The sequence below is a fragment of the Lathamus discolor genome, chromosome 11, assembly GCF_037157495.1.
Source record: "Lathamus discolor isolate bLatDis1 chromosome 11, bLatDis1.hap1, whole genome shotgun sequence".
Lineage (NCBI taxonomy): Eukaryota > Metazoa > Chordata > Aves > Psittaciformes > Psittacidae > Lathamus > Lathamus discolor.
The window spans coordinates 5,235,168-5,260,563 of NC_088894.1; the positions used below are offsets into that span (position 1 = coordinate 5,235,168).

Below are 25,396 nucleotides of genomic sequence, written 5' to 3' on the forward strand. Positions count from 1 at the left end.
CCCAGCGCTGTAAGTTAACACCCCACAGGCAGGTCCAGAGAGGATTTCAGCGAAACCTGAAGCTAGGGAGGACAGATTATGCTGCAGAAGTGCCCTGGGACAGCGTAAAAGACGCACTCCCACCATCGCCAAAGAAGGAGCTGGATTTGCTCCCTGGGGAGCAGGGTTATCCCTGGTCTCAGTAACGGTGCCTAAAGGGGGGTGATGAATGCCTTGAACATAGGTCACCCCTTTCTGTCTCAGCTGGGCCTCCCCAGGACCGCGGGGGTGCTTGCTTGGTGCCTCCTGGTAGGTCACTGCTTAATGAAACCAGGTTTAGGACAGATGCCTGGGAAAATGCCCTCGGCATGGCTGGCCCTTCGCTGGCATGAAGACTAAAGCAGTGGGGTGGCTTTTCCAGAGGTGTTCATGCTCCCCCAGCACCCTCTGCCCTGGGATGGGGGCAGCCGGTGGCCTCTGCCCTGCAGGGTGTTGGTCAGGGCAGAGTGGCCCATTCCAGGTTCTGTAAGGGCAGGAGCAGAGCTGAATGCTGCTTTTGTTTGGGGTGGTTTGCTGGTTTCTGAGGCAACTGCATCTACAGACTGAGGAGAGCTGGGCTGGGGAGATGGCTGATCCTATCCCACAGCTCTCAGCACGGATGCCTGCAGTGCTGGTATGAGTGTGGTAGATGCTGTAGGTGAAGGCTGCCCCATCAGCTCCACCAGCCCTACCTGGGAGCTCTTCTTGCAGGAGGCTTTGAGTCTCTTGATCTCCTGGTGAGAAAAATCAGAGCAGTGGTCTCCAGCCCACTCTTATGGACCCTTTAACGTACAGACCTGGAAGGGGCAGTGTGCTTGCCCCAGTCCTTCAAGGTGTCACTTCCAAGGCCCTGACATCTCTTAGCAAGGTCCCATACCTGAGGTGCAGCTCTGGCCATGGTGAGCACGGTCCTCTCTGTGTCCCACATCATAGGAGAGCATGTGCCCTCTTGAGCTGGGTCTGGAGGAGTGTGGTACTTTGCGGCAGAGCTGTAGGAGCCCCGCACAGAACTGCTCCATTCCCTCTCCTCCCTTTTTCACCCATCTCTTGTTTTGTGCAGTGTGGCACCAGCCACGGTCTTGGGGCCACGGAGAAGCTGTGTGTCAGGGCCAAGCAGATGCAGCTGCAGGTACCAGGGCAGCCTGCGCTATGGCTGGATGCCCAACGCGGGGGTCTAGAGCAGGTCCTGGCAGCCTGTGAGTGACAAACTGCAGAACGGGCTGACAGGGACTGTCACAAAGCCAAGGAGAGCTGTGCCACCCGAGCTCGTGTGTCTGATGGGGCTGCTGACATCCTCCAATACCACCCCCATGGGGCTGCCTCCTGCTCCCTGCTCTGGATGCAAATGCAGACCCCATCCATTTAGTGGATTAGGGTTGGCATCAGTGTCCCCTGGTAACCCAGCCCCTTTCCAATGAGCTCTTGTGTCCTCTGCCCTCTGCTCCCTGGGGACTGCTGCTTTTGCATGCGGGTGAGCACTAGTGGAGCTGGAGCTCCTCTCTTCAAGTGAAGGTTGGTACATCCACGCTAGTGCAACCCACCTTCCTCTGCCTGCTCACCCAGGAGCAAGCCGCCTTTTCATCCCATCCCTCTTCTCTCCCGCAGGCACGTACCAGGGCCAGTTCACCAACGGCATGCGGCACGGCTACGGCGTGCGGCAGAGTGTGCCCTACGGCATGGCCTCGGTGGTGCGCTCCCCGCTGCGCACATCCCTGTCCTCCCTGCGGAGCGAGCACAGCAACGGCACCCTGCCGCAGCAGGACTCGCCCGCTGCCAACGCCGAGAGCCTGCCCCTCTCACCCACCATCACCCGCGGTGGCTTCGCCCTCAGCCTCTATGCAGAGGTGGAGGCTGGCAAGCCCAAGAAGGGGGGGCTCTTCCGCAGGGGCTCCTTGCTGGGGAAGCTGAAGAAGTCTGAGTCCAAGTCATCCCTGGCCAGCCAGAAGAGCCGCGTCAGCTTCCTCAAGAGCGAGAGCGGGATCAGCTCGGCCGCCAGCGATGCCACCTCCACCGTCAGCCTGGGCGAGGGCGCTGAAGGTGAGGAGTACTCCCCCTTCGAGTCTGACATCGATGCCACCACCACGGAGACCTACATGGGTGAGTGGAAGAACGACAAGCGCGCCGGCTTTGGTGTGAGTGAGCGCTCCAGCGGGCTCAAGTACGAGGGTGAGTGGCTGGATAACCTGCGGCACGGCTATGGCTGCACCACGCTGCCCAGCGGCAAGAAGGAGGAGGGCAAATACCGCCACAACGTCCTCGTCAAGGGCATGAAGAAGCGCGTGATACCCCTCAAGAGTGCCAAGATCCGGCAGAAGGTGGACAGGAGCGTGGAGGGGGCTCAGAGGGCTGCGGCCATAGCCCGGCAGAAGTCAGAGATTGCAGCGTCCAGGTGAGTGCTTGGGGTTCCAGCACGCAGGTCCCTGTGGTGATGGTGGTCTCCATCCCATGTGTCTCTGGAGCCGTGCTGTGTGCTTCCTTGGTACACGAGTCAAATGGGCTCTGCAATTTCTGTTTAATTCCTTGTGCTGAATGCTGTCAGAGCAGGCCTGCGGGACCTTATGGCAGTGCAGTGATGTTCAGGACATGTCCCACGTCCTCTTTCTCACCCCCTCTCTTGTCCTCCTACAACCCTGGTCCATGGGGGAGCTGCTGGACAGCAGAAACTGGTCCCAGTGCTCAGCAGGATGGAGAGCATGAGCTGATGGGATGTGAGCACCCTGGTGCTGTGTCAGGCTGCTGGAACCACTGGGTCATTGATGGGGCAGGATGAGAAATAGTGGGGCTTGACTGTAGTAAATCCAACAGCTCACGAGCAGCAAGCAAGACGTGTTCCAGTTTGTTCATCAGGTCTGCAGCAGGACATGGCTCAGCCTGGGCGCTGAACCTGGTGTGACTTTGTGCGTATTTCATGGGATGCATTAGGGTTGTTGCTTAATTTTAGTGGCTTGATATAATGGACTTCTGGGATGAGCACTGCTGTGCTGGGGTGCTGCGGACTGGGAGGCAGTGCTTTAGGGAAGGAGCAGGGAGGGCTCAGCTGGTTGTGTCTTCTCATGTTCTCCCAGTTTGTCCTGGCCAGACCTCAGGGGTGGGAAGGGGGCTGTGGATGCGTGCCTTGGATGTGTGCCGCAGGGATGTGTGAGGGAGGAGCACGCAAGGGCTGCTGCGAGCACGTGGCAGTGTCCTGTTGCACCAGTGTCCCTCGCACTGACAGACGTGTAGGCACTGACAGGCACCACATTGCCCCTACACTGCCTGGAATGTTGGGACCAGACAGGAAGGTTCCGCTCAGAATTAGCTATGTTAGAAACTAGTGGGAAAGAAAAGTGCTAGTTGCTCTATTGTTCCTCCCTGGATGGAGGAGGGAGAAGATAAGAGCGGCTCCACGCTCTGCCTCAGAAGGGCAGGGAAAATACTCCTGCTCTGCATTCATGCCTGTGTCTGAGCTGTGCCGGCAGCACGCTCCTCCTCCTACAGTGCTCCTGCCAGTCTTGGAGCCAGCCTGGCAGAGACCAGAGCTGTAAGCAGGGTTGGAGCCTTCGTTCCTTTCCTCTTCCTCGGGGAAACACGGCTGTGACAGACCTTGAGGCTTCACCTTGCCTTTCCATCAAAACCTCACCCTGTGCAGGCTTGGCTGGGCAGTGACAGCAACCCCATGGCTGTCCTGCCTTGCTCCGACTGCTGTTTAATTACCAGTTACTTCATTATCAAGTGAATAACACCAGTGGGGTGGGAGCCTGTTCCCAAACCCCATCCCTCCCCTTCAATAAACCGGGGCTTTACTCTCCCAGCAGCCATTTCTGCTCTGAAGTTTTGCGGGGACTGTGATTGGTTTTTAGCAAAACCCAGTTGCTTCAGTGACCAGTGGAGAAAAGCACCAGGACTGCAAGTGCAACGCTGTGCAGGGCCAGCTAGGATAAAAATAACAGCCTGGGGTGACGTGGGGCCCACTGCATCCTCCTGGCAGGGCCAGCTCAGCCCAACACCAGCTTTGCTGAGCGCGGGAAAAGCGTGCGGCTGCGCGGCCGTGGCGCTGGGCGCCTGTAAATAAAGAGGCTGGAGCTGCAAAAGCTGATCCCCGAGAGCTCCAGGTTTACACAAGCCTCTTTTTATTATACACTATTTACACTTCGGATCAAAAGCGGCTCTGCAGTGTTTTCCATCAGGGGCTGGAATGCGCCCGCTGTCCTGGCGGGGGATTGCATCCCTCCCCAGCGTGAAGGGGAATAATTTCCTATTAAGGAAACCTTGGAGCTGGAGGAAATAAGACGTTAAAGCCGGTTTCCTCCAGGGAGTCCTTTCCTAGCAGACCCTATGAGAGTGTGGCTGTTGTGGCAGGGGAGAGAACACTGCTTTCCCTGCAGTGCCATGTCCCTGGTCCAGCTCAGCTGCTGCAGGAGCAGAATTCAGGCTCCTCCATCCTGTAAATTATAACTCACCCTTTCCATCAGGGTTTGTTCCTGATGGATGCCACTCTCTCTGCCTGGCCACTTTCAAGACTTGTGCTCTCCTTCTTCCCCCTTTCAGCTCAGCTTTGGGGTCAAGAGTAAATAGAGGTAATTTTGCCTCTAGAAGGTCCTTAGGTTAAACCCCAGCTCTGCCACTGACTTTCTCTTTGGCCTTGAACCTTGCCTCAGTTTCCACACCCAGGGCAGAGAGTAATTGCAGACAGATTGTGAAAATCGATTATTATGGTTTATAGAAGGGCTGTGCTATCATTAGCATTGCCCAAGCTCGTAACTGCGAGGTGGGGTTTTCTAGATGGAGCATTTACATTTCTCCTCAGATGGCGGTGTGTACCTTACCCAAAGAAATGTCTCTGAGAACACAGGAATCCTTTTGGGGGAGAAGATGTGACATATCTTTAGGTAAGATTATTGCTAGGAACTAATTGGCAGGACACAGCAGCCAGGCTGTGCAGCCCAACTCCCTCCACGTACCTGTGCTGTTGTAGGTGGATGTTTGAGATTCATTTGCTCTTGGCACTCAGGGGAGCCCCTTGCAGAGTTAATGTACTGTAACATCCAGCCTTCCGCTGTCTGGGGGTGAAGTGTCAGGAGGAAGCCAGATTTCACTCTTTTGCACCATAAAAGGCTCTTTAGGGATAGAAATCCTGAGGAAAACAAGCCCAAGTGCTGGAAGCTGCCTCGGCTGATTGCACTGCAGGAATCCCAGGCACGTGCCTAAGCTCTGGGGGTGTGCAGGCAGGCGGCTCCCAGCAGCACTGATCATCCCCCTGACCAGGGGTGATGGTCATCGTGATCAGCAAACCCTCCTCATCCCATGCTCTGCTCCGAGGGTGTCTGAGGCACCAGGCTGCTTGGCAGCTCCTGACCTGCTCTGTTTGGGCTTTCCAGCCAGCACTGTGGCAGTGCCAGCTATTACCCTGCTGCCTGTCTGCCCAGGCAGCACTGCCCTGGCCTCCTCTGCTCCCTCCTGAATTCTCCTATTGGCAATCCATCTGCTTTCCCCATTGTGCAAGAGGCTGAGCACAGAGCTGGCTCTTGAGGGAACAGTGATTTATTTATTTATTTATTTTGTTCCTTTTTTCATTATTTTAGTGAAAATCATTGGGCATGGGGTCACCCTGTCCTGAACTGCCCATCCAGGTCAGCCAGATGCCCCCTCACCCCAGCAAGAGCCCCTTGGTGCTGCTCAGACATTAGGCAGAATCCCCAGGCATGTCTGGTGCCAGTGTTGGGATCAGCTGGTGGGATGCAGCTAATGGAAGTTAAAGGATGATGAATCCTCACCCAGACTGCTGCCACTTGGGAGAAAAGTCATCTTGGAATGCAGCATCTGTGGCCTCCTCCTTTCCCACTCTGTGCCCTGTTTGGGGCCTCCTATGGAGTGGGTGGGAAAGGTGGTGAGGTCCTGGGATCATGTCTCCCCATGCTGAAGTAGACAAGCTGCCTGGAGGACAGCGAGGAGGGGACAGCCACTGCTGAGCAATGAGAGAGGCACTTAAAAGCCATCCTGAGATGTGTAAAGGCTGCCCTGGAGTTTTCCAGACACATGGGTTGGTGCCAAACAGGGTGCTCTGCACCCAGGCGTGCTGCTTGTGTGGTGTGTGCTTGCCTGTTGTATGGAGAGGATGGTCCCGCTGGAAACAGGGAGAAGGAGCACGGAAATGGTCAGTGTTCATCTCTTCAGAACAGATTGAAATGAAAAGCTAGAGGAGGGCAGGACCAGATGCAGGGGGAATCTCATTCTTTGACTGCTGTATGCTCAGTAGCTGGGCAGCTCATACAGGGGATTTCCTTCTCACTGGTGCTTTTGTGGGACAAAAATGTGTATAAGTACTGCAAATCTCACTGCTGTAGTCTGCCTCTGCACGCAGTTGTGCCTCCCTGTGACTTGGACCAAAATCAATGGAGGGACTTGGCCATGCATTCTGCAAGGCACAGGTCTGGCCATGCTCTGAGGTCATTTGACAGGCATATACCCTGGTAATAATAACCTCAGATATATCTGCCAGATGTCCCAGGATCAATAGGAAAACAAGATAAGAGAGGCAGTAGTGGCTGCTGTGCTTCACCTGCTTGTCTTCAGATGCTGGCCCTGAAAGCCCCTGTGCAGCTGGGTCTTTTATACCTGGAGAGTACAACTAAAAGTGAATACATTCTGGATTCAGTTTTTATTTTCATGTAGTATCTACAGAGTCCTGCTATACTGCTGGTTGGATAGATATCTAAGGATTTCTGAACTGCATTCTGAACCAGTCGGCACTGATTGCTGTTTCGGTAGGGTTTACTCACCACGGTGAGTCTGGGCTGTGCGAGTGTTGCGTGTCAGAAACCACAACAGTGCAGCTTCCCCGGCAGCAACACGCGCGCATCATTCACAGAGTGAGCTGCTGCCTGGCTCTGGAGCCTAAGCTGGTTTTCTGTCCTCACCCACGTCTCTCCCTTCGAGTAACAAGCGTGCTCCATGGCTCCCGTATCGCTTTCCAACCCTCCCCTGCCCAGCCACATTCCCGGCAGCGCTGCCGCTGCCTCCCTGCGCGCAGCATTCGCAGCCTGCGTGGCCAGGCGGCAGCAAGCATCTCCTCGGGGAGCGGGCTGTGTGGTGCAAATGACGTCCCGAAATCGCTGGAGTCAGCAGAGCCTCCTGACTAAATAAGGGCAGGCAGAGCAGGGCTTTATCAGCGGGGCCCCGGCTCGACAGCTGAGCGCCGAGCCCCGGGGCAGCCCACGCCGCCGGAGCTCGGATGCATCTTCCACTCATAAGGGGCTTTATTCGGCAGGGCTTTGCCCCAGCGAGCTCCTGCCCTTGTCCCCTGTGCTCTCGGGGTTTATGGTGCCGGTGGGGAAGGCGGGCAGCCAAAGTGATGTCTTCCTGATGCTTTGGGGTGTGTGTCCAGTGCAGAGCTGGGCTGATGGTGGCCTCGGGTGTCCTGGAGCTGATGGCACAGCTCAGCTGCAGAGTTCAGATGTGGGATTTCAGGTCTGTCAAATCGGACTCAGGGTTTGCTCTGAAAGAGTTTTAGGATTTGTTTTCTTTAATACCCTTCACTTTCTGCTTTCCTCAGGGTTTTAGCCAGATTCACAGGCATTAAACCCATTCAGGACCCCAGTGCCTTCCCAGACCTTTAGGTCTAAGGCTGGAGGGCAGGATGCCCGTGGTCACCCCACATGAGCAGGCAGCAGCAGTGGTTCAAGGCAGTTCCTGAAGGTGAGCCTTGAGGCTCCTGCTTGGGATAGCAGCTGATCCTTTGCTGTCCCAGCTTCGCCATCTCTTAGCCTCAGGACTGTAGACCTATGTGATGGATGGGCAGCAGCAGGCAGGAGATGGGCAGAGCTCGTCCTGGCTCCATCCAAGTGGAGTATTGGCTGCAATTTACCTTTGAGCAGGAGCTGTCAGGGAGAGATATTTCTGCACCTGTACGATCAAACCCTGAAGATGCCACAGCCTGACCTCTCAGGGTGCTTACAAGATAGGTGGGTGATGGTGAAGGTGGGCCAGGACCACCCCAGCTTCATTAAAATCCCTCCAGATTCCCCATGGAGTGCAGGGAGATGCTCACCCCAATCAAGGTGTAGCCATACCTGGAGGTGGTCGAGTGGCAAGAGCCAAGGAGAGGTCCTTGACGGCTGGATATTCTGGCTGCCCCACAGCTGCCATAGTGGTACTGAGCATCTCAGTGCTTCCACAGGCAGGGCCTGGAGAGAGCCAGTGCACACATGGACAGGGAGAAATGATGGCAGCCATGAGGCTCCTGCTATAGCTGGGTGCCAGGAAACAGCGCTGAGGGGATGCTCCTTGGTCCCGCTCTCCCAGCAAAGATGACTCTCACAGAGCTTGGTGTGTTTATAAAGAAGATAATCTTGTTTCATTCTCTCTCGGTCAATAGAAATCCAGTTGCTGGCATCTATTTCCACACCAACCAAAGCCTGTGGCTGGGAATCTCCCACTTTCTGTGTGGTGCCTGCAGTGCCCACTCTTTTCCATGAAACCAGGTGAATAAAGACCTTTCCCCCTTGAGGCTCCTGAGCAGGCATGACCTCCTCTGTGAGGCTTATCAGCACACACTGAGGTCTCTGTCCAGGATTATCATCTGTGGGGATGGCAAGGGGAATCCTGCCTGGCCCATGCCACCGTGGCCAGGACCACTTCAGCTTGGGTTTCCCTCAAAGCTCTTGAATGGGCAACATCCCTGGCTGCCTTGTGCCATGGCATCGCATTGTCACTGTGCGTGGTTTGATTAGGAGCCTCCCCACCCCGGGACTTTGTGTCACTCACATCTTGGAGATGGGGACACCCAGCTCCTGTTCCAGAACCCGGGCTCGGTTTTTACAACCTTGTGATCGGGACTGAGCAGGGCTGGTTTGGGCTTGGTTGGGCTGGGGGTTTGGGGTTTTGCTGCCCCAGCGCACCCATCTCCAGCTCTGTCAAAGTACTGCCTGATTCAAACTGCTGCCTGACCCTCATCCTATCACAAAAGGTGGTTCGGGCTGTGGGGTTCAGGTGAGCCCTTCTCCGTTCCTGGTCCTGTGTGGCCATGGGGACAGCAAGCCCCAGGGTTAGCTTCCAGTGCCAGGGTCACACACACACCTGCCCTGGCTGTGGGACCCCCCCAGTGTGTCCCCCCATGTGTGGGGCTGGAAGGGTTCAGTGCCACTGAACGAGTGATGGTGTGGTGCCTGCACTCCTTTCTTTCAGCTTCATCCCCAACTCAGGCTGGCTGCGGCTCCAGCACTGACAGGTTTTTAGCCCACCGTGCTCATTATGCTGAGATGAGTCCTGACTCCAGAGAAGGGTGTGCACAGCTTTATCTATTTTCCACCTCTTAGGAATTTCCTTAGGCCCTTCTATGCCCTATTAGGGTAAGAGGGAGCTTTGAGGAGAACACATTGGTTGGGCAGCACTGCTTTCTCCAGGGCTTCCCGGGTCTTTGGGGTTGAAGCAAGAGGGGCTGTGGCTTGCAGGGGTCCCCTCAAGAGGAGCAGAATCTGAATGGCAGGACATCAAGTAGAATTAATGGGCTGTTCATTCTGACCGTATGGGAAATCCTTATCTCAACCGCTCACAAACCCAGGAGGGGAATATTGAAATGTGATTTTAATCTGCAAAAATGACTGTGGAAAATGGTAGCTTCTCGTTCAATTGATCTGCTGCTGCATGCAGCAGGAAGGCTTTGACTCCTATCCAAATGCTTGAAATGAGCAGGCAGGGAGCCGGGCTTGGAAATCATGGGATTCAATCAGGCTTTGCGGAGAGGTTATCATTGCAGTGGAATGTGGAACAGGCTTATCTGGGAACAGAGAAAAATATTTAAGTAAAACGTCCAATTTAAATATAAATCCTGAGATACAGAAACTCTCCCTCTTCCTGCAGGAGGTGCAGCCTTTTCAGCTGATCCTGGTGCTGAGCTGGAGCAGTTTGGCTTCCTGAGTCTGAGTTTTTGTTGCTTGAGACACCTGGAAGGCTGGGAGAAAAAGGCTTCTGCCTTAAGTTCTGAGGAGTAATTGGGCTTTGCGGTTCCTTACTCTACGGTTTGGACTGGTGAAATCTGAAAGACATTTGAGTTAGAAGTCGCTAAAACTGTCTTAGAGACACAACACCCACTTTCTGACCCGTCCTAGCGCTAAACACACGTCCTAGTGTGTTGGGTGAACACACTCTGCTTGTGGATGCCATGTGTTTGGCAGGGCCTGGGGCTGTGCAGGAGCTCCTGGGTCATTCTAGGCTCCCTCGAAACAAAGGCTGCTGCAGCTCTGGTGTTTCCTTGGAAGTGGGAATTCATTCCCATGGGCAGGGAGCAGCTCCTGCCCGCTTAGTGCAGGTACAGTTAGAGAGGCAGGAGGACCTGGGGGATGGAAAGCTGGAAGGTCCTGACTGCATATGTGCTGTAAAGACCTCTTGATGCACTGATCAGTGAGATAACCTGGCTGCTTTGATTTTGAAGAGATAGCTAATTAAATAAGGGTCCCCAGAGCATTAGCTGAGTCCCTTTGGTAATGGTGCGGTGGAAGCTGGAATAAATCAGTGGCATTCGTGTTTTATCCGGAGGCTGTGCTGCTTTGGGGGACTCACTCATCCAGGCTTTGCCTGATCGGCACTCAGGGCAGCCTAGAGGAGAGTGGACCTGAAAACTAGGAGGGGTCCCATTTGGCAGCTACAAATCCTCCCTTTTGCCCCCAAGATACCCCTGTGGATGGCCTCCTGAGCTGCTCCCAGCCTGTCTGTGCTGGCTACCATGGAGGTGGCCAGCAGTGCTTTGAGCCAGCAGGTTTTGGCTTGCATCGCTCCATTTAGAGCCGGCTCTGGCAGCTGCCGGCTGGCATCCGAGGGCTGCGGGGAAATGGAGAGCACATCTCCCGTATGCGGGGCTGGGGTGTGTAGGTTGTTGTCTTATTGAAGACAGCTGCAGATCTGTCTGCTTGTAAGATTAATATCACTTTAACTGCTCCAAAGGGAAGTATCCCTGGGTGAAAGATGCAAGTGGCTGGGGGCTATTTAGAGCTGAGGATAACATTTCGGTATTTAAAAAATTCACCAAGTAATCATAAAGGCTAATGCCTGCTGAGCTTGTTAGGTGGCAGGGATCTCTGCCAGGCCTGTGCTCCTGCAGCACTGCATGGAGGAGGATGCTTTCCTCCCGGCTGAAGGGTCTGTTTGCACCCTTTCTGTGGAAGGAAGGAGGAAAGGTCAGATTCACCCAGCTAAGTAGGCTGGACATGACCAGAATGCCACCACTTGTGTCTAAGTGCTGGTACCATGAGTGAAATGTCTGGAGCATCTCATGAGCTGTCTGCAAGGGAAGGGAGGCTGAAGGGCAGAGCTGCTCTGCAAGGCCAGGATGGCTTTTCTTTTTGGATTTCTTTTCCAGGGCTATGGAGGTGTTTCCTTTAGGAGGCAGTTTGTACTGATTTATGCTTAATTCACAATTTAGACCACACCTTGCAGGTGCAGAGTCCATAATATAAAGCAGCAAAGACTCATGTACCCCAGGGATATTGGAGTGTAAATTGAGTGGTACATGCACATGAGAGATGGAGCAAAAAGAGCAGAAGGAGGGTGAAGGGTACAGCTGGTTCTCAGGGCAGGGTGTCCATGGGGTGGGACACACAGGTGGGTTAAAGTGGCATGAGAGATGGACTGAAAAGGGGTATTCGCTCCCACTGGATGGACACATTTAATGTTCATGGCTCGTTTTCTAGGGGCTTTTGAGTTGTGCTGCTGGGTGCTATAAAATCCAAGAGCCTGTGTTGTAGTTTCATCCTGACCTCCTCATCTCCAGACTTTCTCCTCTGCTGGCTTTTGCATGGGCTGCTTTTTGCAGAGGCGCTGGGAGCTGGCAGCACAACCAGCAGTAAATAAAGCAAGCATGGCCCTGATTCAAGCTCTGTCTGAAATGTATCAAATTTATAAGTGTGTAATCAAAGGCCAGCATTTTCTGCTCTCGCCAAAGCTCATTGTTGATTTTGAGCAGATTTTAACCTCAGAAGAAATTTTCCCTCTTGCACTCTTCATGTCTAAGGTTCAAAGATCACCCCCCTGCCTCCCTCAGCCCTCAGCCTTTCTATTTTAACTGCTGTGCCTGGCAGACCCCGGGCCATGGGCTGGGAGAGGTTTCATGGCATGGGTTGCATGTGCTGGGCTCTCCCAGCGTGGCTGGTATTTGTCCTGCATGGCAGCCAGGGCCAAGATTTCCCTGCACTGAGCTCCCAGGGACTGCCAGCCATGTGGATAACAAATAAATTGAGAGATACTCAAGGCAAGTTCGATGTTATTGTTATGGCTGAGCCCTTTCCTCCAGGCTGGGCTTTGTCACGGTGTTACTAAACCCTCAGCATGGCTTGTTGGAGGGCTGCGAGCAGCACTGCCTTCCTCTTGTATCCCAGGGGTGTGTGGCACACAACCAGGGAGAATGTACCTAAAACACCACGTGGTGTCTTCGTAATCCAGATGTTCTTCAGCTGGATGATGCCGTCAGAAGTAATCTCGGTGATGGAGGGACCCAGCACAGGCATCAGCATCGCTGGCCAGGGGAGAGCAGCACCTTCCTGGGCACCAGCAGGGCCCACCCATGGTGTGCTGGAGGTGCCAGATTTGAAACTACAGCTGTATGAACCTTATTTCCCCCAAATCAAACACTTCTGGATGACTTTGCAAGCAGGGACACAGAAGTTAGGCATGTCCTTCCGAGCGAGGGAGACGGGCAATGCTGTCATGTAGCTCACATCCGCAGGGCAGTGGGGGATCCCAAAGTCATGCCTCTCAGCTTGCTGTCACAGGGAGCTTGGGAGCTGCCTCGTGGCCTCCTTGGCCTCACACCTCTCTGTGCCCAAGTGGGTTTGTTGTAGAGGCCTGCTAGCCTTGGGGCTGTGAGGGCTCATAGTGATGTCTCAGCTCCCCACACCCACAGCATCCTCATGGCAGCCTCTGAAACCCAGGTTGGGTCTTGCTGGCCTCGCCACCTCTTTACCTGCAGGAATTGCAGTACTCAAACCCCACACAGCAGCCAGATAGTATCCAGCAGCTCCTCTGGAGGAAAGGCAATCTCCAGCAGGAGAACAGTGTAACTGGGAGCTGCTTTGTCACCTCCAGCACCTCCAGTCTGGTCCCCAGATGCTGGGGGAAAGCTGAACGTCTGCACCCATTTGGTAACATATTGCCATGTGTCCAGCTCTGTCCTTACTCATGGAGGGAGCAGACCCCAGATCCTGTCCACTTCCAAACTAGTTTTTTGGGAGCCACCTTTAGGAAAGCATCCGCTCTCTTGCCAGGAGCTGCCTGCTGCTTCCCCAGCTGGGGCCAGCCGGCTGATTATGTCTGGCTGGGAAGTGGCCAGGACAGCCTCTGCCTGGATCAGTGAGCAACTGAAAGGGGGGATGTTATCTGTATGGTGAATCCCATCCTCCAAGAGCAGAAGGACAAAGCTGGCGTCGGAGCATGTCCTGCCGGAGCGAAGAGCTGGATCCCCACTTTGCAAGCTTCTTCCTGGGGCTGGTGCCGGGCTGACTGTGTGCTCAGAGTGTGCCCAGCCTGCTCTGATCCCCCGGGCATGGAAAGCATAGAAACATCCCCCTTGGCCCCTGCCAGATTATAGTGGAATTAATCATGCTGATTACATGCTACCAAAAAAGGAGGTGCTTTCTCTTTTCAGAGCTGCCCCAGACCTCCTCCTTGTGAACAGCAGCTTAAAATTGCTGTTTTCCACCGCATTGTGTCTTGTCTCTGGGTTTTTCAGGAGTTGTAATAATTTTGGATAAAAAGACCAGGAATGACAGCAATCCCAGGCAGCTCAGCCTGCAGAGAAAGTGGGGAGATAACGCGTTGAGTGTGGGCAGGGAGGTGAATCATGGCTCCAGCAAAGTGGGATGTCATCCCAGGGAGAGACAGGCTGAACCACAGCAGTTCCGCACCCTCTTCTTTATCACAGGGCCCTGAACAGTGTTTTCGGCTCCCTGTCGAGTCACACTGCTGCCTTTATCAGCTGGGATTCATGCCCTACATTTAGTTCTTTCCCTCTAGCTATTCAAAATGATGTGTGTATGTATGTGTAGATATATATATTCTATCCTATAAGGGCCTCAGAACAGCATTTCTATGGCCACCTCATTGCACCTGCTTCGTGTTCAGGCTAAAGCTAGTCTGGTTTGCATGCTGCATCTCAGTTTAATGGGAAAGAACTAATCCTGATTCCATGACTGATAGTCCAAAATTCCTCTGGAACATTTTCACTGGAGGGATAAGTGCATCTTCCCTCACTTTTTTGTCCTAAAACATGACCCAAATACCAACCTAAGGGCTCACCAGACACCCTAAAGACCACATTAAAGGTTGTAATTTGTAGTGACTTAGTGTTTGAGGGCTGTTAACTGCTATCTTACTGTAGTGACAGGACAAGGGGTAACGGGTTAAAACTTAAACAGGGTAAGATTAGATTGGATATAAGGAGGAAATTCTTTCCTGTTAGGGTGGTGAGGCACTGGAATGGGTTGCCCAGGGAGGTTGTGAGTGCTCCATCCCTGGCAGTGCTCAAGGCCAGGTTGGATGAAGCCTTGGGTGGGATGGTTTAGTGTGAGGTGTCCCTGCCCATGGCAAGGGGGTTTGGAACTGGATGATCTTGAGGTCCTTTCCAACCCTAACTATTCTATGATTCTATGATTCTATCTTGCTATGCACACAAGAATATGTAGTTTTGCATGTGCAGCCAGTGTATGCTCCATCGCATGCATCAAGGGAGATGCAAGAAGCCTCAGCAAACATGATAGTGAGAGCCTGGGGAAAGCAGCTCTCTGTAAGCCCTGGGTGGAACAAAGCAGCTGAGTCTACGGTGCTTCACCCTTCCTTATTTTTAAGGTGCGATTTTGCTGTTTGAAGTCAGCTCCTTCCCAGACCATGAGCAGCTGGGCTGTAAAGCTAGCCCTGCTTTTAGTGCAAAGATCACAGGGCTTCGAGCTCAAGGCATGCGAGGAATATGACAGCCGGCCAGCGAAATAACTCTGATAGCCCTATAGCCCTGTGGAGCAGGAGATGTGCTGGGAAGGAGCAGAGAGGATTCAGGGAGCCAAGCTGAGAGAGAGGCAAAAGCTCTGCCTTTATGCGAGCAGCCCCCCAGGCTGCAGGGAGTAAAGGAGCCCCTTGGGCAATGTGTGTGCTTTGCTGGAGAGACACAGGGGAGCTATTTGGAGTAAAATGTGTCTGATATGCTGGACAATGGCAGAGATGCAGCAGCTCAGGGCTGGTGACAGCACAGTGGTGTTCAGCCATCCCGTTACTGTCATCTTGTGCTCCAGAGATGCCTATGGTGATGCCTTGGGCACTCTTCTGAGCTCGGTTTTCAGTGCTTCGCACTGCAGTGACAAGCCCCTTTTGCAGTATCTGCTGCCTCACTGCAACACATGAACATGCTCATTGCAAATATACCTGCACGGCTACATGCAACCTTCACGCCTTAGCTTTAAGCATCTGTGCCCGTTACTTGTTGAAAATCTGGGCTTTTCTCCTTGAGTGTGGGGGTTTTGGGTCAAGTGAACAAGCACTGAGTGGGCTGATTTGATTTTGTTGCTAGAGTCCGCTGCTCGTGCTGGGACAATCTTGGCTTGGATGGTGCTCACTCTTGTGCCCTCTTCTCTCCACAGGACAGCTCATGCCAAAGCCAAGGCTGAGGGGTCTGAGCAGGCAGCTCAGGCAGCTAACAACGAATCGGGCATAGCCAGAATGATGGCCAGGGAGCTCTCTCCAGACTTCTACCAGCCAGGTAGGACCAGAGGCATCTTGTAAGAGCGATTTTGCAATTTCCCTGGGGAAATCTGTTCAACTGCTTCACCCGCTTTATAACTCCACGAGTTTCCCTCCTGTCTTTCCTAAATCCTCTTTAGCCCAGGTTCAGCCATCTCCCTGCCCTGGATTATTTGCTGTCCTCCTTACACCACTGTGCTACCTGCTGGAATATGGTACCATAGGCTGGAGGAAAAGCCTACAATCCCTCAGCTTCCCCTCACGTTTCTCCATGCGCTGAAGCCCTCCCAGCACCATGCAGGCAGGCAGGAGGCTCAGTACTAGCAGTGCTCCTGCAGATACATCCCTTGTGGCTTTTTCTTGGAACAGCTTTGCACATTGACTCATAAGCCCACACCCTGTGGGGCCCCACACCGCACCAGGGTATGATCAGACTTGGCTAATTAGGGGCTGTAATATCCTATAAGGAAGTTGCTAATGCAAACTACTACTTCCCTGATTCCCTATTTATTTATTAGCATCGCTACTGATTATTTGGCTGGGAAAACACTTGGGAGGTTCCTTCTATGAGACCAAGCGCTGAGGATTAGTAAATAGGAAGTGTAATACTAGAAGCAGTATTGTGAATGCCATTACCTCTCCCTGGGCGAAGTTAGCTAGAGAAAGCTTTCCTGTCCAGAGAGGGAAGGCAATAACAGAGCAGAAAACAAGGATCCAAAAGCCTACATTTTTATCATGTCTTTCTTATTACTCACCTCTCTTTCCTGCAACAAATGTCCTGTGGCTGCTGAGGCAGGATCATGAGGGACCATCACAGTGCCAAAACTGGGGGTAGATGCCAAAGGCTGACTCTTGCTCAGAAAACCTGCACAGTTCCTGTTCTGATTTTGGTGCCTCCAGGTCTCTGGTACTACACACCAGCACAGGGCATGCAATGGGAAAGGGGAATCTCCTCGCTTGGCCAGGGAGTCATGTTGACAGATTTGCCTAAATTCCCTGTATTCCCACCTTGCTCTGACCTACAGAGTGCTCACCTGGGGAGATGCCATGCTGGAGGGCTGCCCTCTCCCCCCCACCACCTAGCAAGGCCCATTGTAGCTGGATTTGAGAGGGGAAACACCACAGTGCTTGGGCATGGGCGTGAGCCAGCATGTGGCACTTCATGTAACAATAGCTAGACGTGGCTTGATCCTGACATAAGCCCCCCAGCTGCCATTCACAGCTCCACATTCACCCTTTGCACACTGGGGTATTTATAGCACAGAGGGAAAGGAAACTGGAATTCCTAATGGGAGATTTTGGCATCTAGCTAGATTATTTTTTCCACCCATGGCAATTGAATGAGACAATTGAAAAGGTCTTTGCAAAATGCCTGAAGCAGCCTGGCCTCTGCTCCTTGGGTGCTGAATCCTCTCACCAATTTAATGTAGGGCTTTTATATAGGGCTTTGCTTATAGGGCTTTGCTTAGGTCCCGGCCTCTCTCAATGGCCTTGTTAGCTGCTGACGCATGGTTGTATTCTATGATTCTTTTAAATCCCTAAACTCCCTAAGTGCACAACAAGGGGAAAGGTCTCTTCTTCACAGCTGCCTTGTCCAGGGACAGGCAAAAGTCCATCCTTGGATTTTGCTAGGACTCAGAGCTGCTGGTCACAGAGCCAGGAGAGCCCGGCAGTGCTTGGCAGCTTCATTTCACCCTGTTATCCTGGCAGATAGACCCTGATATGTCTGGCAAGGGCAATCCTTCTCAGCAAGCCTCATATCTCTAGTAAGTACTGAGCCCTGGGTTTCATTTAGGATATCAACCCTAATAGCTTAGAGGAGAGGGATACAAGCCAAAGTCCTTGCTTAAATGTCATGCTGAGAGGTGAAGGTGGGGAGGTGATGAGGATCCGAACTATGCAGTGCCCTCCAGGCAGTTGGGGTGTTTTTGGTGTGAATTATTCAGGAGGAGAAGAAAGCAGCAGGAGGGAGCAAGGAGCCTGGAGCTGCAGGCAGCCTATTTTGAGGAGTCTGAACAACTGCTGAAATGGCTTCCGAATAATCCACTTGCAGCCAGAAATAAATGGCCCTGAATGGGTCTCCTGCTGATTGACAGGAGCGTGCAGGCAGGCGAGAGCAGCTAAAATCAGTGCCCTTTTCTCCCCAGTGCAGAGGCATTGCCTGCATGGGTAGGAAGTAGCAGCATGCAAATCACACCACTGATTTATTAGAGGGAAAGGAGCACCAATCCAAATTTCCCGACCAGGCACATTTAAATGTGCATCAGGCCTTGGGGTGGAGGATACGAGGGGGGGAACTGCAAGGCAGCTGGGGACAGTGTGACTCCAGGGCCTGTGCTGTTGAGGAACACAGTGCAAGCCCTGTACATCTGCACTCCTCCGCTGAATCACTTAGATTCAGCAGAATGAGCCCAAAGCCTCTTTCAAAAGCAGGTGCTTTGCTTTCAGACAAGGTGAGTTGTGACCTCCCACTGCCTGTAAGGAGCACACTCCTCTTGTTCTCACTTGTTAGGAGCATCACGGTGATGTGCAGGGACCCCTGTCCCAGGGTGGGTAGCAGCATGCAGAGCACTGTGCAGGGTTGTTATTCCAAAAGGTATTCCCAGTTGTTCAGTGGTGGATTTTGCTCAGCCAGCCACCCAGCATGATGGGTATCTTCGGTGTCAGGCTCTGGCTGACCTCCCCAGGCTCTAGTTGGGCTGCAGTTTGCTTTGCAGGCATGGCCTAGGGTTAACAAGAAGATTCAATGATAAGTGAGTGAAGGCAATGTTGCTAAGAGCTGACAAATCATCATGGGAGATGAGGCCAGGACAAAAGCCAAAGCCCTGACTCACCTTGTGTGATGGTGCTGGGTAAATCTGCTGCTGTTGCAGGGCTCAGTGCAGAGAGGAGGGCTGTGAAACTGGCAGCCCTGCTCCATGCATGAGAAACATGGTTTTCCCATCATAAGGGATGAGAGATATTTGGGGATGCCTGCCTTTCTGGAGGAAACTGGGCATCCCCTGTATCACCTGTGAAGTTGTCACGGTGTTAGACACCAAAGAAGCCACACCAGCCGTTCAAAAAACAAACCAAAACCTTGGATGGGAGCTGAATCCTCTTTAACCCCAGGATAACCCATCCATGTGGCCACAAGCTGGATTGCAGATGTTCACTGTTTCTTTAACCTCACCTGGAGCTCCCCGACTGCTCCTTCAGCTCTTTCCAGCTGGACAGCACATGGTGGGGCTCAGAGCTTCCAGCTGCTCCTGGAGGAGACTCCTCCTGGAAGTAGGCTCTGGTTTGGGAGCACCTCGTCTTCCAGCCTCTCACAGTCATCCCCAAACCCATTGGTGGTGGTGGCTTTCTAGAGCTACCTGAAAGGAGGATGGAGAGAGGAGGGGGCTGGTCTCTTCTCCCAAGTAACAAGGTATAGGACAAGAGGAAACAGCCTCAAGCTGCACCAGGGGAGGTTTAGATGGAGACGAGGAACAATTCCTTCCCCAAAGGGTGCTCAGGCATTGGAACAGGCTGCCCAGGGCAGGGCTGGAATCACCATCCCTGGAAGTGCTCCTGCTCCGTGCAGACGAAGCCCTCAGTGCCATGGGGTAGTGGTGGCCTTGGCAGCGCTGGGGAATGGTTGGACTGGATGAGCTTAAAGCTCTTTTCCAACCCAGCCGATCCCATGATTCGCTGGTGGCGCGGAGCTGGAGCACTCTGCGCCCCTGCACCCCGCGGGGCAGCTCCTCACAGCCCTCCTCTCTCCCCAGGCCCCGAGTACCAGAAGCGGAAGCTGCTGCAGGAGATCATGGAGAACGCGGAGCACGCCATCAACATGGAGGAGGATGCTCCTCGGCCCGAGGGCGCCCCGCCGCCCCCCACGCCCCCCGAGAGCCCCCAGCTCCACGAGCAGGATGAGGCCCGCGGCCGCCCCAGCCCCGCCGCCACCCCCCCGGAGGCCAAGCGGGCCAAGGCGGTTCCGCGCCAGGACGGTGCCCTCCGTCCGGGCAGCTGGGCCGAGCCCGCCGGGCGCTCGGGCGGCGGAAGCCCCGCAGCCCCTGATGGCGAGGGCCGGCCGGGGTCCCGCGGCTGGGCGCGCCCGGCCGAGCAGATGGAGATCGAGCCGCTGCAGAGGAAGGCGCGGGAGCCCGACGTGGAGCACTTCCAGGGGTACCACAGCTACGCCGTCCGGACCTCCCCGGCCACGGACTATGAGGAGGAGCCGCTCATCGAGCCCGAGCCGCCCTCCGCGGAGCCCCGGGGGGACGCCCAGCGCCGAGGGGGCACCCCTGTCCCTCCGCAGGAGCGGGAGGAGAAGCCGGCGGCCAAAGCGGAGGTCAAGCCGGAGCCACCGCGGGACAAGGAGCCGAAGCAGCGCCCCAGCCCCGAGCGCAGGGCTGCGGGTCAGGCTGAGCCCACCGCCGACAAGAAAACTGAGGCCAAGGGGCCGCGGCGGATAGAGCCCAAGGCGGGGGCCAAGGGGGTCCCTGGCCCGATAGCGGCGGTGGCGGCAGCGGCAGCGCAGGACGTGGAGGCGTGCGAAGAGGTGAGGCGAGGCAGCCCGGAGACTCCGCTGGGAGCGGTTGGGGTTTGGTTTATCCCGGGAGGTCTGAAAGGTGCAGAGCCCATGGCCCTGGGGCTGCAGAGAGCCCCGAGTCAGGCCCAGAGGCTCTTTTTGGGATCCCAAGGGCTGCTGGAGGGATGTGGTTTCCTCTCTCCTGTTGCCTTCCCAGCCAACGCTGCCCTGGATGCTGGGGATGGCATTCATAACCCTATTACTTTAACTTCCCTTTGCACCAGGGCGCATGCACTTTAGGCACACCTCTGTCTCAAAATTAGAGGAAAGCAGGCATCTTCTCATTATTTTTTTGTAATTTTCTCTTGTTCTTGACCACCCTTTTACCAGCTAACGTGGATCTGGAAATCTGGGGGGAAAACTGTAGGATGGGGAAGAAAAAGCTGAGTGGGTTTTCTCTTTTTAGCCGTTGCTTTTATGTTTTTGCAGTAGAGGCATCTTACAAGTTGAACTGTGACACTGAATCACCAGCTGATTAACACAGAGTCACTGAAATTCGATTTTGCTGTTAGCAAATGCAGCTGTAAAACCAGACATTTTACAAGCCTGCTGCCTCTCACCTTGCAGCCTTTTGGATGTGAGTGGTTCCAATGACACTTCAGACAAGCACAGCTTGGAAATACGTTGGTCTGAAATCAGAGCACTCTCATAAGGATGCATTTGTCCGTCTTAAAAAGGGCAACTTTTACCAACGTGGGCAATGCAGGTGGAGAAGGGAATTGGGACGAGCTGCTTGATACAGACTTAGCAGTTCATGTGCTTAGTTTTGGTCTCCTTTAATCTGATTTAGTCTTTCTAGAAGAAAGGGGAGGAGGAATAGGAGTTGATACATATTCAACTAGTTTGAAATTCAGGCTGGTTGTTAGGTGCCAAATTTCTGTTCATCGGGAGGGGTTGGTTCTGGTATTTTTAAATAGCAGAATCAAGCTGCATCTGTCTCCTTGCCTTGAGCTGTGGGGTGTAATACTCTGGTTTGTGTTTTTCCTTCAGGGACCTAACACAATCGTGATCTGCATGGTCATCTTACTCAACATTGGTCTGGCCATCCTGTTTGTACATTTCTTGACATGATGTGCCCCTCGGGCAAGGTAAGAAGAGCAATAAGCTTTTAATTCTCAGTTTATAGACATAACTATGGATGTTATAGATTGACTAGCTTTACTGACTAATCATTCCCTAGTGGATGTCCTGGTGGTGAAAATGCATGGACATTTATTCCATAGATGCAATTACCTTGCATTGAGTTTCTCAGTTACCCTTTGTCTGTTCCAAGGGTGATTTGTAGAGCAATTTCAGTGGATAGTTCTCAAGTCTTTTCATAAAGTGATTTCCTCAGAGTTAAAAAATGGAACTGTGTTGATCTGATACCATCCCACAGGTTTTTTTGCCTTCCCACAGTATAGTTTTGCGTCCCCAGCTGCATGGGTATGGTTCATGGAGTGAAACTTCTATGAATGTTAAATTTAAAACTTGTTTCCTGCAAATATGCTTCAAGAAACACTTTGAATTTGCTGGTCTGTGGTGCCTGGGGCCAGGTAACTCGTTCATTGCAGTATTTATTGGCAAGAATACAAAGAAAATGCCAAACTGTGAAATTTGCAGCTCTAACTGCACCAGTGCTGGTTCTGCAGGTGTTGTTATGTAGTTGTTTTATTTAAGGTAAATATAAGCTGTGAGGATATTGGGCCACATTCCCTGAGCCTCCTGTGGGCTAAAACTGCTCTGCTGGGCACTGCTTTCTGTTGTGTTACTAGTCCCCACACAGCCTGCAGAGGTGAAAGCCTTGCAGACAGATGTGATTACATGTTAACTGCATGTTTTGCTCTCCCTTGACTCTCCCATTCATCTGTGTCTGGGACAGGTGTTGCTGCTGATGGAGACCATGGACCTTGGCGGGGATTAAATCTCAGCCGCCTGGAAACATCTAAAAGGAGGACTTTGAGATCCCAAGGCTGCACTGCAAACATCAACCTTAAATGAAAGTGCCTGAAGTTCAGTTCAGTCTCCCTGTTCCCAGGCTGCGGCTGGCCTCTGCAATATACCAAGGAAAAGCCAGGGTTTCTGCAATTCAGCCTCCTTCTCTTCTTTGTCTGAAATAGCAGTTGCCTTAAATTATTCTCACCAAAGCCATCAACTGTCCTGTCATGCCAGCGATGAGGGATTGATCTGTAGCTGTAGGAGAACGAGTGAGAAGGTCTTATGTGTGCACACTGATGTGTTTTGTAATTCCTTTGGTTGACTCAGTGTCAGAGATTTCCCAAAGACTATATCATCCATGGCTTGGAGATGAAGCAATGCACAGCAACCAAAATGACTCGTCGGAGCTGTGCTATGGCTAAGGGTGGACATCACCCTCCGTGAGTCTTTCCTTTTCCCATTGCCTGGAGTCGTTTTCCACGTATGGAGGACTGAGAGGGGGAGCAAGTTGAAATTGGGCTTGTTGATGTGTAACCAGAGTCCTGCCCACACCCGTCAGTGTGCCACGGAGGGGCGCAGCGGGATGGGGTGTGAGGGACTGGCTGATCCAAGGCTGTTTCTGCATGTGGAGGGTGCTGCAGGTGGACATTGTGCCCGCGTCAGGACCAGGCACCGTCTGAGTACTCTCCTGCTATTAGCAATGCTCTATACACAAGTGTCTTGCAGTGGGAGAGTTCCCACTGTAACAGGAAAGGAAATCAGTGTGCTGAATCTGTCCCTTTGCCCCTTTTTACTATGAAAATGGTGTGAGTTACAATGAAAAGGAGGTACTTACTGAAAAATACCTCTGCATACGTGCAGGTTCCTCCCCTGGATGCACTGGGCTGCAGGGACTCCTGAGCTCTCTCACTGTGACAGGGTGAACAGACGTCCCAGACAGAGGATTCAGGGTGGCTGTTGTGGGAGCGGTTATGTTATTCCTGAAAGAAAAAAGGTGCAGAGACCGGAGCGACTCCAGTGTATTTGCGTTTTAGGCTCAAAAATACGCAGCAGCCAGACTTTCAGCAGTGGGAGAGCACAGTGGGGCAGTTCTAGCTGTTGTGTTGTGTGCAAGGCTTAGAGGCCTGGGTGGTTTGCACCGATTCTTCCCAAAGCTGCTACAGAGAGTGACCTTTGGAAGGAGACGTTCCCACCGTGACCTGCTCTGATCCTTAGCAGTACAAACTTAGAAAGTCAGTGCAGCTGATATTACAGTTTAGTGTGAGGCTGAGTGCTTGGACATGTTTCTTCCTTCTTTTAAGAGCATTATGTATTTTCTATCCATTTTTAAGATAATTGGAAATGTTATTTATAGTTGGCTGTGCACCTCTGTGTATCCTGAAGTCCCACAGCACAGGACTGGGCAGGAAAACCTAAGGGACTGGAAAGAATGGGGAAACGACGGCTAAGAAAAAAAACAACAGATGCCCAGTCTGCTCCAAGGTCAATCTGAAAAGATTTCTGAGGCAAAGTGGCAGACACACAGGGTTTTACACTGACTGGAGACACAGGGCAAAGCCTGCCTAGTTTATCAACTCTAATTATGGCATAAGAGAATGAGAATAACTGAGTACTTTCATTTGTGAACCAAGTTTATTTTTTAACCTTATTGAGCTCAGGAATGTTGTCACAGTAGCAAATATGTGGTGTTAACTGTGGGAGAAGTGAATGTGATCCCTTTCTAAAAGCCGTGTGGCTGTACCAGTCCTGAGAAAGCTGTGCAGCATCATCGACACTTCCACAGAGCATAGATTAGTAACAATTCGCTTTTTTTCCCCCTTTTCTTAACTATAAATGTATTGCAAACACCAGGCTCTGCTGCCTTTGATGTTTTATCTCCGTTTGCTGGCATTCACTTGCCAGCTCTGCAGTTTCAATATGCCAACTGATTTTATTAGCCACGAAGACAATTTCCATTGAGGAACCTGAGGGGCTTTTATTCATCACTAAGCACAAAACTTGATCTTTTTCAACAGTGCTAACGTAATTCCCCCTCCTCTCATCCCATTTTTTATGCATGTGATATGCACTCAGTAATGTGCTTTCCTTCTAGTAACCTTCTGAGAAAAGTAGGTAGAGTTGCTTTTATGTGACGTATAAATATATCCATATTGTGCTGAGATATGGATATATACACATACATACATATAGCCCCTTAGGGATTTTGTTTTCTTAGATGCAAAATAACAGATTTACCTCAAACTGCATGCTTTCAAAACTGACTAGGATATTGTGGTATACTTTCAGGTCTTACAAAGATGCAGATACATTTCACTCTTCACACAAAAATACCTTCAGCACAGGTTTTGCAAGCTGTTTACTACAATCTGTGTGCTACTGTCCAGAGTTTTCTGTTGGTTGTTCTGCTGGATTACGTGCAATAATAAACAGTTATCTGCTCACTGTAGCCATGTGGATGTTTGCAGGGGGATCTCCAGGTTGACGTATTCACTCCAGTCTTAAAGGATTGTTCATCAACATGTGGTGTGGGATTTCACAAGTGGTATCTGGAGGGTTAAAAACCTAAAGCTAAAAGCTTTTTCCCAATATCTCTTTCAAAACCTTGATTTTTTTGTTGATGGAGGATACTTTGCAAAGAGAATTGCTTTCCCCTACTGCTTTCTAGAAATTTGGTGCCATTCATTCGAGGACACCTCCTGCTCTCTCAGCAAGCTCTATGTGCTACCATCATGTTGGCCTCTACCCGAGGTTGCATGGGGCCAGGAGGGAAGGCTGCTCGCTGGCCCAAAGCCTGCCTGGGCAACACAGACGGCCGCTGACAGGTCCCTTTGCTGCCTCGCAACCCCCGGGGTGCTGACAAGTTTCTTGCAAGCTGTGTGTCACTGCCTGCTCCTTCAGTGCTGGGGTCCTCCTGGGTTTGGTGAGGAGCGAGTCTCTTTTGCCTATGGCCCGTCTTCTTGCTCAGCCTCTTGAAACAGCCAAAGTGAGAGGAAAGCCAGGCATGAGGGACAGGGAAATGGTAGCCCTGGGAAGAGTGATTTATGGAGGAGGATGGGAGAGCGGAGCCCAGCGCCAGCCAGGGGCAGCAGGGCCCGGGGGCCTGAGGAATCCAGAGTAGCCAAAACCTTCAATCCCTTTTCTATTTCTGGAGTGTCCTCATAAGAGCAAAGCCGGGCTGTGCAGAGAGGCTGGTGGGACACAGGCTCAGCCTCC

At 52.6% G+C, this 25,396-nt stretch overlaps 1 protein-coding gene across 3 annotated transcripts in view; it reads left to right on the top strand.

The window, feature by feature from the left end:
* The window catches only part of JPH2 (junctophilin 2), a 31,386-nt gene extending 6,757 nt beyond the window's left edge, over positions 1-24,629 (top strand). For all 3 annotated transcript variants that reach the window (XM_065691600.1, XM_065691601.1, XM_065691599.1), the window contains 5 exons: positions 1,624-2,407; positions 15,612-15,730; positions 19,461-20,236; positions 21,257-21,354; positions 22,128-24,629. In XM_065691600.1, coding sequence (XP_065547672.1) covers positions 1,624-2,407; positions 15,612-15,730; positions 19,461-20,236; positions 21,257-21,337 — 1,760 coding nt within the window. In that variant the 3' untranslated portion in view covers positions 21,338-21,354; positions 22,128-24,629. The remainder of the gene's footprint in view (positions 1-1,623; positions 2,408-15,611; positions 15,731-19,460; positions 20,237-21,256; positions 21,355-22,127) is intronic.
* The last annotated feature ends 767 nt before the right edge of the window (positions 24,630-25,396 follow it).